At 33.2% G+C, this 11,248-nt stretch overlaps 2 protein-coding genes across 5 annotated transcripts in view; one reads left to right on the plus strand and one right to left on the minus strand.

Moving 5' to 3' along the window:
* Nucleotides 1-299: 299 nt before the first annotated feature.
* On the minus strand, nt 300-4,908 carry LOC112522479 (4-hydroxy-tetrahydrodipicolinate synthase, chloroplastic-like). 3 transcript variants are annotated; one of them, XM_025131607.1, is made up of 5 exons: nt 4,754-4,902; nt 4,598-4,686; nt 3,404-3,487; nt 1,632-1,866; nt 300-1,173 (listed from the first exon to the last, which is right to left on the minus strand). In XM_025131607.1, the coding sequence occupies exons 2-5, from the start codon at nt 4,681-4,683 to the stop codon at nt 481-483; spliced, it is 1,098 nt and encodes a 365-aa protein (XP_024987375.1). In that variant the 5' UTR covers nt 4,684-4,686; nt 4,754-4,902; the 3' UTR covers nt 300-480. The 3 variants fall into 3 exon arrangements, with proteins under 3 accessions (XP_024987375.1, XP_024987374.1, XP_024987373.1); XM_025131606.1 differs by having other exon boundaries at nt 3,404-3,484; nt 4,598-4,908; XM_025131605.1 differs by having other exon boundaries at nt 4,598-4,902.
* A 3,851-nt stretch (nt 4,909-8,759) lies between these two features.
* Nucleotides 8,760-11,248, plus strand: part of LOC112522480 (secretory carrier-associated membrane protein 3-like) — a 10,157-nt gene continuing 7,668 nt past the window's right edge. For both annotated transcript variants that reach the window (XM_025131608.1, XM_025131609.1), the window contains exon 1: nt 8,760-9,022. In XM_025131608.1, coding sequence (XP_024987376.1) covers nt 8,963-9,022 — 60 coding nt within the window. In that variant the 5' untranslated portion in view covers nt 8,760-8,962. The remainder of the gene's footprint in view (nt 9,023-11,248) is intronic.

Genomic DNA, 11,248 nt, shown 5'->3' on the forward strand with positions numbered 1-11,248 from the left:
GGTTGATTATATTAGTTAGAGATAATTACGGATTTGATTTATATTTATCATTAATTATCAAGATTTGTATTGATTTGTTTTAGCCGATAGGGTTTCTTTGTACATACCCTATATATAGGGGTTTTCTGTTAATGATGGAGGCATCGAGTTTTGCAAACTTTTAGGTTTTGTGTCAATTCTCTTTAACAAAATGCAAGCAAAAGCTCCTCCACAGATGATGTTGGTCATTTTGGTTAAGCTATAATATGAGTTAAAAAGCTCACTTGTATAAGCTAACAAATAGCAAAACCCAGAACTTCTAACAACACTAATCTACAATTTGGAAATGGCAACAAGTTGCAAGCTACAGATGAACAATAAAAACATTCATAGCAGCAAACATGGGTGAGAACAAAATGTTGTCTGAAACTCAAAACTGGGAAAACCGGCAAACTTTAGAAAAAGATTTCCAACTCCCAATTATTTAACTTGATCGAACCACTAATATCGACCAACCAAGATAAAATCGTTATCATCAAGAACCTCAACATCTTTCTCTCCTATAAAATTCTCCCGTCCAATCGCCCCAACTATATCAACGAACTGCATCCTTTTCGCCAAAGGAAGTGGTGCATATGGTAGCCGGAAAATTGGTCTCACAACTCCAAGTTGAGCGAGAGCCGTGTTTACCCCAATCGGGTTGGGCTCACAAAACAGCCATTTAATCAAAGGCAAAAGCTTTGCATTTAAGGATGGATTCTTACCTTCAAACATGAGTTCTCGCATTAAACCAGGAACCAGATTGCTAGCCACCGATATGACTCCTGTAGCCCCATGGTCCCACTTTGAATCGTGACACTCGTCATCATTGCCGCTCCAAACCGTAATGCCGGTTTTTCTGTATGTTTTTATTCGGTCGTGTCCCATGCATTCTTTGACACCAGCCAAGTTGGTGCTTTCGGCAAGAGACTGGATGACGGATGGCGGGATGTCTTGGCCGGTTCGGGATGGTACGTTGTAGATGATCGTGGGCCCCATTGGGAGGACGCATTTGAAGTGAGAAACCATGCCTTCGAGCGAGGTTTTCCCGTAGTAAGGGTTGATGTGAAGAGCAGCATGCATTCCAACAGCAAAGCCCTGTTCAGTTGCGTGGATAGCTTCTCGAGTTGAGTTGCTTCCGGTGTTTCCTATGACCTGAGATCAATGTGATATCATCTGGTGGTTAGGCATATTGTCTATCATGCTAGCAGAGGCGGATCCAAATAAAATTCACGCAAGGACGCGAAATAATTAACAAAATATGAAATAAAACAAAAAATTAATTATAAAAAGTAAGGTTTGATTAAAGACGACATACAAGTGCTTTTTTGCAACACCCATGTGGGTTCTCCTTCTATTCCTTTCTGCTGTTGTTACCAAAAAATTAAAAAAGAGTCGAAGCTGCACATGCAATGTCGCATGCAATTATAAACCAGTAGGCTACAGTCACTTTTTTGTTAACTTAGGAGAACACAATCATTTCAAAGCGGGTGCACCTTTAAGACCCCTAAATTAAGGTGGGGAACAGGCACCTGTAGGCTGTTACTGAATCGCAAGGTTCAATCTCACTCCGCCCCAAATGTATTAAAAAGAAAAAAGAACGGTGGTCCAACCTTGATTGACATGCCAAAGCAATTGATGGTGTGGCCAATGAGCATGATGTGTTCATCCCAACTCATCAACTGGCCTTCACCAGTGGTCCCACCTACAATCACTCCATCAGCCCCGCCTTCAATTTGCATATTGACCAAGGCATCATAAGCCTCTAGATCAAACCTCCCATCGGGTAAGTATGGGGTTTTAATTGCAGTTATCAACCTCAGAGACTTGATCTCATCTGTAGAAGTCCTGATAAGATAGCAAAGGGGTGTATTAGAAATACAATAGAAAAAAACAAAGAGAAGTGGAAACAATGAATTTGGAAAGTCTTCACTAATAGAGCATACTAGCTTTTACAAATGAATTATTTTCAGCAACTATAAACAGAAACGTAAAATAATTCTGCAAACTGATTGAGCCAATTAAATAACAAGTGCTTAGTTCATAAACATTAAAGTGTAACAGTCACTGGTGATCCTATGAGAGCCATGTACTTCACTGGTAATTGCCTATACAATTTTGAAATTTGCTCTAATTGCTGCTGAAGTGCTAATTAAACATAACAGGTACCAAGACATCCATCTCACAACTAATAAAATATATCGATGGAGCTTAACTACGTGAGGGAGGTAATCATATCGAAAAAGTAATTGTTCTACAAATAATATTCAGGTAAGGGACATGAACAAATACAAGTCAGAGGTCTTTCATGAAAACAACCTCTCTACCCCCCGGGCTACAGGTAAGGTCTGCTGACATTACCGTCCCCAGACCCTACTAGGATTCAGATGTTATTGTTGTAATTTTTAAGGCTTCAGGTTGATCTTTTATTATCATAAACCCTAAGTGCCAAAAACTTGTGATGCATCGTGAAAAAAAGCCAATGCACTTGCAAGGTAAGAATGTTATAAGACAGATGTCAAAAACCAAAGTGTAAGGTTGCTATTCCTGTGATGTTACTCAGTTGCTTCTTGAATGAGGTGTACACATAAGCTACCCACCTGTCTAATAGTCTGATACTGCCTCCGTCCAATGAACATTGCAAGTTTTGATTTGTCAAGTGGTCTAAGTAGAATTTTTTACTATCTCACAAATACCCAAAATGTCCATTCAATTAAGACAGATAAAGGGACATCCACGAAAAGGAGATGTGGGATGTTCCAATAAAATTGTAATTTTAATGTTCACAACTTCACATGAATACAAAAGAGTCAAAACTAAGTTCGTTCACCGACACGATGTAGTCAAAGTGAGGCTTTTCCATTAGTATCTTAAGCCCAGTTGCTCACTGTTATAACTATAACAATTATATTCAACACATGCTACCACTCACTCAATAACTAAATTCCTGAACACCAAGTATATTGCAAGAAATATATACAGAAAGGCATGTTCATTGAGGGTGCGTTCCGTAAGCAGATGGGACTGGGCGGGACAGGGCTGGACGGACGAAAGAGAGGTAGGCGGGTGGAAGAATTGTGCAAGATTTTAGGGTTTTAATTTGACATGAGTAGTTTAAATATTTACCAGTCTTATCTCATCTTCCTAATTTTATTCCATCCATTTTGGCTAGCAAAAAGTGCATTTTTGTCCCACTTGGTCCTGTCATTGTTCCAGTCTAAATGTTGCACAAGACGTGATATAACAAGTTTTTGTTCAGTCCTGTCCCGCATACCAAACACACCCTTAGGAATACTGCTCTTTGTCTTCTCTTTGTTGTGGTTCTTCTCAGTGTGTCTATTATATGTGGGGGTGTAGCAAGGGTGAGGGGAGATAACATGGAAACCTGTTCTTTACTTCAAAACTGCGCATGGGTAGATGAAAATTGGGGATTACAGCTGCTTTTGGGGAAATCCATCTTGCCCTCCTGCTTAATAACATCAAATAAGGAAAAAGTCATTAGCAGTCAAAACTCAAAAAGAACTACGAACACTGCGAAGCTAGTAGCAGTAAATTAGCTTTTACTCCTTTAAAACAAATAATGCAAAACCAGAATCAGCAAACAAAAGCCAGGAGACTAACAAATCACATGTGCCATTTAATGTATTGTCTGGGTACTTTCTTGTAGGCCTGTATTATACGGTTCATCAGGTATTATGCTCACCAAAAATATATAAGACACAAAAGCACGGTCCAATGAAGGGATTCATTAACACAGTAGCCTGCAACAAATGTGACAATAAATCCATATGTTGGATCATGCACTCATCTATCCTGTTTTCAGGAACCTGATACACAGCCATGGGAGAAGCACTTATAAAGTTCCAGGCTTCTTCAGAAATAGCATGGATACGAGCATGTAACATGCCAAGATCTGATCTACAAATTCATCCAATAACTGTTAGATCAGCTAAAACCATTGTGGGAATTTACTAATAGCCGGCTACCAAAGACTTACAAGGGCCTCAAAATTCATTCTAATAATCAATGGTCGCACATAAGTGAACTAGTTTTTTTACCATGGTCCTTGAAACTTCATTGCAAATAATCCATTGTCCTTTGTTAAAATGCAAAAAGACTGGTCCTTTTTAGAAAATTTTCAGTGGTTAGCTTGCAACAATGAGAGTTCAAGAACTAGAATTGCTCACTTACGTTACGTATAGTGCTTTTTTTAATGCATGTTGGCAATAACTGCTTACTACAATAGTTAATCCGCAAATAAACAAATCCCATGGTTCACTTTCAAGTTTCAACAAAAGAAACTTCGGATACGATGAGTAAAATATTAGCGTAAACCACACCTCAGAAATTTCTGGGTGCAAACTAACATTTGAATATTGTTGCGCCAAAAATAGTATTTACATACTACAAATACAGTAATAATTATGCAAAAAACGGCTGCAATCACGTTGAAAGATGTATAGATTAGGTATTAGGAAACTGTATTGAGCATAAACTTTTTAATCAGGCATCCCTTCAGCTCTACAGTGCAATAAAATAGGATGTTAAAACAAACAAATTAGGGTTTACAAAAGAATACCTATTGCAAGTGGTTGACGGATTTGGGCGTACAAATCGGAAAGCAGCGTCATTTGCCCAGGAATTACAGCTCTTGAAAGCAGACATTTGCTGATACGCCAAAGACATCTTTCAACAGACTGAGAATACTTTGAAACAGAAAGATAGGATGATTTACTTCCTCAGATAAAAATGGTGATAATTGACGTGGTGATAATGGTAATGAGGGTGGTGACGGTGGTCGGGTTGCGGAGGATGTGGGCGGCAAGGTGGTGGAACATCGCAGTGCGTATAGATGACGAGTGGAGTCAAACTGGAACCCTAGAGTTTATCACCTTGCAATTTGTTCGTTTATTCAAACCATTTAAAATGAAAAGTTGTTGTAATATCAAGGGGCCGTTGGGTAGATAGTTAGTTAACCATAAAATTCAATATTATTATTTATTTGTCGATAAATATTTTAATCTATCAAAACGGTATCTTATATAATAAAATATCTGATAAATACTAATTAAGTGATCATAATGATTAAGAGACTTTCATGATATTGTCTAAAATGAAATATGATTGTCTGGTAATTGTTTACAATGAAATTTGAGCGCTTAATGGATAAGAGAGGCCCATGATACAAAATCATCCAGAGGGTTTTAGAATCATTAAAAGACATTTTTTTTTGTCAAACAAGATTCACCTCTTAATGATTCAAATGTTGTCTCTTAATGAAACTATTAAGAAATAAACGAACAACCCCTAAATATGCACTTGAATATACTTACATAAGTATATTCACTCTTTTCTCATCATAAATTGTTAATGTTATTGCTAATCTAGTGACAATCGTTGCTAATTTATAACAAAAATAGACTAGTTTCAGATAAATGTAATTTTCTATTGAAATTTATATTCTAATAAGAATATAAATAAAAGACTCTGTGCTTCTGTATTCTGATTGATCCTCTACAGTGTTATACAATAAATACCTAAATATATTACATAGTCTTTATTTTATTTTATTTTTCTAAAAATATATCAATTGTGATATGTGGTTTCCAAAACTTAGAATCACGTGAGACCAACTTATTTCCATGAAACCATTTTTTTACACTTGAAGTTTCATAACAAAACATTGTAAATGTAACTTTTCACAGTGTTTTTGTTTTGTTATGAATGTTTGGATTGTTTTTACCTTCACAATGTTTTGCTGTGAAGTTTCAAGTATAAAAACGTGATCTCACGAAAACAAGCCTATCTCACATGAACCCAACCCGGGTTTCTAATATCACGAACACTTGTCAGTCCAGACTAAACACCTCAAGGATCATGCCAGTCTTCGAAAGAACCCTCGTGTTGTTATAGGACCAGATCGGTCTTTGGAGAGGACCCTGATTTTGTTTTTTGAACCATTAAAACAAGGTACTCGAGGTTCGAACCAATGGCCTTTCAGATACACAAATAGATTGGATCAAATATACGATTTTCAATTGCAACCGATCGATTATAATTAGATTTGATCAGATACACAATTTCAATAACCAAATTAGATCGGTCAGTTCTTGAATGACAATTTATAATCCAATAAGATTGAGTCGACCCAATCCAATTAATAAATAAATATAATTAACAATATTTTACGATATTGTTTGTAGTTGATATATATATATATGTAACATTTTTCAAGAAATTATAAAAATACAAGTATAATGAATTGTTGTGGTCAGCTAATTATAATAGTCGTTACTGCAATCTTCTTTAATACAATTATACGACGAATCAGTTTCCAAACACCTGTCCATCTTGATGATAACAACCAAGAGTTAATTAATGTCGATTCATATATAATGTTTTATCTAATACAATATTATAAAGCATTTGACAAAAACTCTTAAAAACTATTTTGTATGCATAAGGTACTGTTATTGATGCATATTACTTAAAATTCAAGATCACAAGTAAATTATGCATATGTATAACTTATTAAAGCTTCATTTTTGAGTTTGTGTAACTAACTATAGATAAACATAATCAAATACATGATAGACATCTTATTTTGAATATAAAAAAAATCTAAAATATAATTAGAATAATCAATAGTTATAACAAAATACTTAATTATTATCTTCATAAAAATCATATTATTAAACGCTAAATAAATTACTTCGCTATTAAATCTAAATTAAATTATAAATAAAATATTGAATTAAAAAAATTACACAAAAACCAGAACTTTAAATAGTAAATTTGATGCTAATATCGATATATTTTTTATGATATATTTAAGTTTATATTTTATTCAAAAAGAAAAACATTATCGCTTTCTCAAAACCACTAAAAACCGTAATATATCGACATAGATAAATAATAAAAGAAAACATTAAAATTGAGATATATCTCATTATATTATACGATCATCCTTCTAGTGAATATAAATCATGTGACTATAACCATCGTCACATGTTAATTATTTTTAAAGTATGAATATCCGGTTCAGTTCATACGTACCTTGACTAATATCAGATGGTCCTAAATGTAACATCAAAAAAATCTCTTGTTTAACTAAACCTTGCAAGAATTATAAGACACTGTTTTACGATAAAAAATAAAAATGGTCGGTCGATAATTCATTGTTTATAACAACTCAAATCAAACGAACCCAATATATCCCACTGTTTTGGATGATAAAAATGTCATCTGAAAACTCCCATATATAATTGAATGATGAATTTACTAAGTTACCCTTGGAATAAAATTTAATAGAGCGTGATGTTTGAGTACCAAATAGAGCATAAACGATAATTCAAGGACCATTATTGTTATATAATGCAAAGACTAAAATGGCCAACCAAGCCAAGTTTGAATACATTTTATATTGAATTCTAGAAACAAATATAATACTAATACTAGTCTATATCTATATTATATTATAAAATATTTGACAAAAATTTTTAAAAACTATTTTTTATATATAAAATACTATTTATTGATGCATATTACTTTTAATTCAATATTACAAGTAAATTATGCATAAATACATCTTATTAAAGCTCTATTTTTGAATTCGTATAACTAACTGCAGATAAACATAATCAAATATAAGATAAAAAACTAAAATTTTAATTATAAAAAATCTAAAATATAATTAGGATAATCATTAAGTTCTAATATAATCATTTTCTTTATATAATTTTATTGTTAAGTCAAAAATAAATTACTTCACTATTTAACCTAAATTAAATTATAATAAAAATTGAATTAAATATATTGTAAAAAAACGAGAATTTTTAAATAGTTAATTTGATATTAATATCGATATATTTTTTCAAATTTATTTTTATTCAAACGTAAAAACATTATTTTTCTCAAAACCATATAAACCGTATTATATCAACAAAGACAAAAAATAAAACGGAACATTAAAATGAAGATATATTTCGTTATATTGTGCGAATACTCTTCTAGTATTAAAATATTCAAAAGAATTTTAAATTTAAAATTAAAATATGAATGTATTTTAACGAGTTTGATGTAATTCTGACTCATTGAATCCAAACTCGATAGCGACTCATTAAGTTGACTCATGATTCAATCGGTTTTAATCTTGAAGCATTATTTTAATTAAATAATTTGTTTAGGGTTGTTTGTTTATCACTTAATAATTTCATTAAAAAGTGAATTTTATTTGGCCAAAAAAAAAATCTGCCCTTTAATGGTTCTAAAACCCTCTGAATGATTTTGTATCATGAGCCTCCCTTAACCATTAAGCGTCATATTTTCATTGTAAACAATTACCAAACAATTATATTTCATTTTATACTATATCATGAGAGTCTCTTAATTATTCTAACCACTTAATAACTCTGCACCAAATCATTCAGCAACTACCAAACAGCCTATTACAATTATTACTTGCATTTTTGTGTTATGTAGTTAATTGTTGTTCTCATCTTTTAACTCTAACTCTATCTATAGTTTTCTATTGAGTATTAATGATGAAAACAACAATGAATTATATATAACCACAACCATGAAAAAAACAATAAATCTTAAATCATAAGAAAGAATAAAATAATAACTTAAAAAATGTAGGGGTAAAATAACAATTTTCAACAATCTACAGGGACTAAAAACGTAGTTTATAAAGAAAAGAGTTTCAAGAAGTTTGAAAACTTCAGCTTATGGTGGCTGCTGACCATCTCGACGCAGACAATCCGTTGTCTCTCTCCTTCCTTTTTCTCTTCTTCTGGTATTTCAACACGCCTAAGCTTTTGAATACTTGTTTGAAGCTCTCTTCTATCTCAAATTTCAGGCTCTTTTTGGTCATTGTGTTCATACCCAATTCACCGATCCTCCTATTGTTTACCTCATCTTCTCCCGCCATAATTTGGTGTTAATGGCTGGTCGTTTTGATCCTAATCCGTTTGACGATGGTGATGAAGTTAATCCCTTCGCTGTAAGTTATCAGTTCTGTCTCCAACCTCTCATCTAATGTTCGATTATGGTGTTTCCTATTTAAGTTCATACTGCTTAAGCTCCAAATCAGGGTTCATTTTATTACTTTTACTTGATCAGCGGTTATATTTTGCTTGATTTGAGATCTACTGAAATGGGTTTGTCTTGAATTGCTGAATCTGATTTTCTTTGTAATTCAATTCCAATTTCATCAGATTGATCTTCAGCTTGCTTGCAGTATAATCTTTGTACTTTTGGAGTATGGAAGTGATTTCTGATGTTTTTGGATGTTGTATTTGGGTTCACATATTTTTTAAGCACTTATTAGAGAAACAGTTTCTTTATTCACATGATTAGCAAAAGTGTTGATGCTTTTTGCTTCTTGTAATTTAATGGGATTATAAAGAATTTCATGATTTCAAGAAATTTGCCCTAAAACACTGGGAAAGGTTTGGGTGACATGCCTCTGGTTTGTTCAGTTCAATAGTGGTTGTGTAGGAAATTATAATCAAACACTGAAACACACAACAACAATTACAATTTAGAAGAATCCACCTCTATTTGGTTCACTAATTTGCCTACATCCTAGAGTATTGCTAGGATTTGCTAATATTTTATCATTTTGAGCGTTAATATGATGAAGTTTACCCCTACTAATAAGAAAAGTATACGAGAAAAGGATAAGAGAAGGAAACCGGCATTCCTAATTGCCCGAATCTTGTAATAGTGTAATTTATTTTCTTACAAACTTAGATCTGCGGGGTTGTAGCAGACAGATTTATAGCCCAAATTAAGCTGCGATAAGTTATCAATTCTTATCAAGGACATATAATTACTGATATTTCTTATTGAAACTTTTGTTTCAAAATACCAATTCTAGCCGATACAATTTGCATTCACTTTGAAAAGACAATGAAACTTTGTATGAAGAATTCTGGTCACTTGGTGGGAAACCTTGTTTTTGTATGATTCTTGAAAAGGACACATGTATATCCTAAGTTTGAATCAATGTTTTATCAAATGTTATTGATTTCAATTGATTGTTTGTTCTCATTTTGCAAATTCATGTTAAATTTAACATTTGAAAAGTCATGCACCCACTTGTTTTAATCTTATTTCCGGTTGTTTGTTGTGTGTACTTTCTTTCCCAAGTTTGTGTCGAGCTTTTCATCAACTCTTAAAATGCGTTTGTTAGTTTTACACTTTGCAAAAAAACTCCTCTTCTGGCTATATACATCTTACCTTTCGCAGACCCCAATGCAATTGCAGGATATACCAATTAAAATAATTTCAGTTTTTCATGCTGCAATTTTGTTATGTTATTTTGGGTTGCAAATCCAAACGAACTTTAGAAAAATAGGATGTATGAAATTTGTGACCAATGGTGATTCAAAACTCAAATATGCATGTGGAGATAAATGGCATAAAAGCCAACATATTTTGGCCTGATAACCCAATTTTTCCCCTTGAACTGTAAAATGCTACAGATTTAACATCATCCTATCATTTTCTTTTGAGTTAAGCATATGGTTTTCTGTGCGCATTTTCTGAAAATGGTGATTTTATCCAGAACTGGGGATTTTAGTTTTTTTTTTTGAAATGAAGTTCATTTGAAAGATAACAAGTAGTATTGTCTAAACGAGAAATATTAAAAATCGGATGGCCTCCCTTGGTATTACCCTTCTTTTTCTTTTTCTAAAGTAGGGTTATTTTAGTCTTTTTAGCATCTAGTGTACACAGAATTGGTCATTTTAGTTGGAATGTGGTTTGGAAACAAAAGTTCAGTAAACTAGTCCATCTCAAGGGAAAAAAACAACTTTTGTGGCCGAAAGTATTGTTTAAATTAGATTTGGTATGTGTCGTAGACTTGGATGCGATTTGACAAATATGTTTATATTTGTCCCTGCTGATCTATCGTAGGGTAGAGGTTGGGAGTAATCCGTATGTATGAGGTCCCAGGTTCTAGCCCAGGCACTGCCAATGGGATGCATGCGTGATTTACCTCCCCCTGATGACTGTGGGACCGGTGTGGTGGAGGCGCTCAAGAGGGTGGCAAATACCTTTTTCTAAATATGTTTATCTATACTATCTTATTAAGCAAATTTAGCAAAACTCTTAAAGTCTTAAAATACTAAATGACCAAAATACCCTTTATACTCACTTTTTCACCTTTTCACCCCCTCCTCTCCTCACATACACTCACCCTCTCACAACCGATTTTTTTAAA

The sequence above is a fragment of the Cynara cardunculus genome, assembly GCF_001531365.2.
Source record: "Cynara cardunculus var. scolymus isolate 2C chromosome LG 12, CcrdV1, whole genome shotgun sequence".
NCBI lineage: Eukaryota > Viridiplantae > Streptophyta > Magnoliopsida > Asterales > Asteraceae > Cynara > Cynara cardunculus.

Bases quoted from the DNA above. Each gene is read 5' to 3' on its own strand.
- LOC112522479 (XM_025131605.1), bottom strand. From the start codon at position 4,704: ATGTCTTTGGCGTATCAGCAAATGTCTGCTTTCAAGAGCTGTAATTCC. The intron at 1,867-3,403 runs GTTTCCATGTTA...CTATCTTATCAG, and splicing joins AGTTTTGAAGTAAAGAACAG to GACTTCTACAGATGAGATCA. The intron at 1,174-1,631 runs GTTGGACCACCG...CATTGATCTCAG, and splicing joins GCTTTGGCATGTCAATCAAG to GTCATAGGAAACACCGGAAG.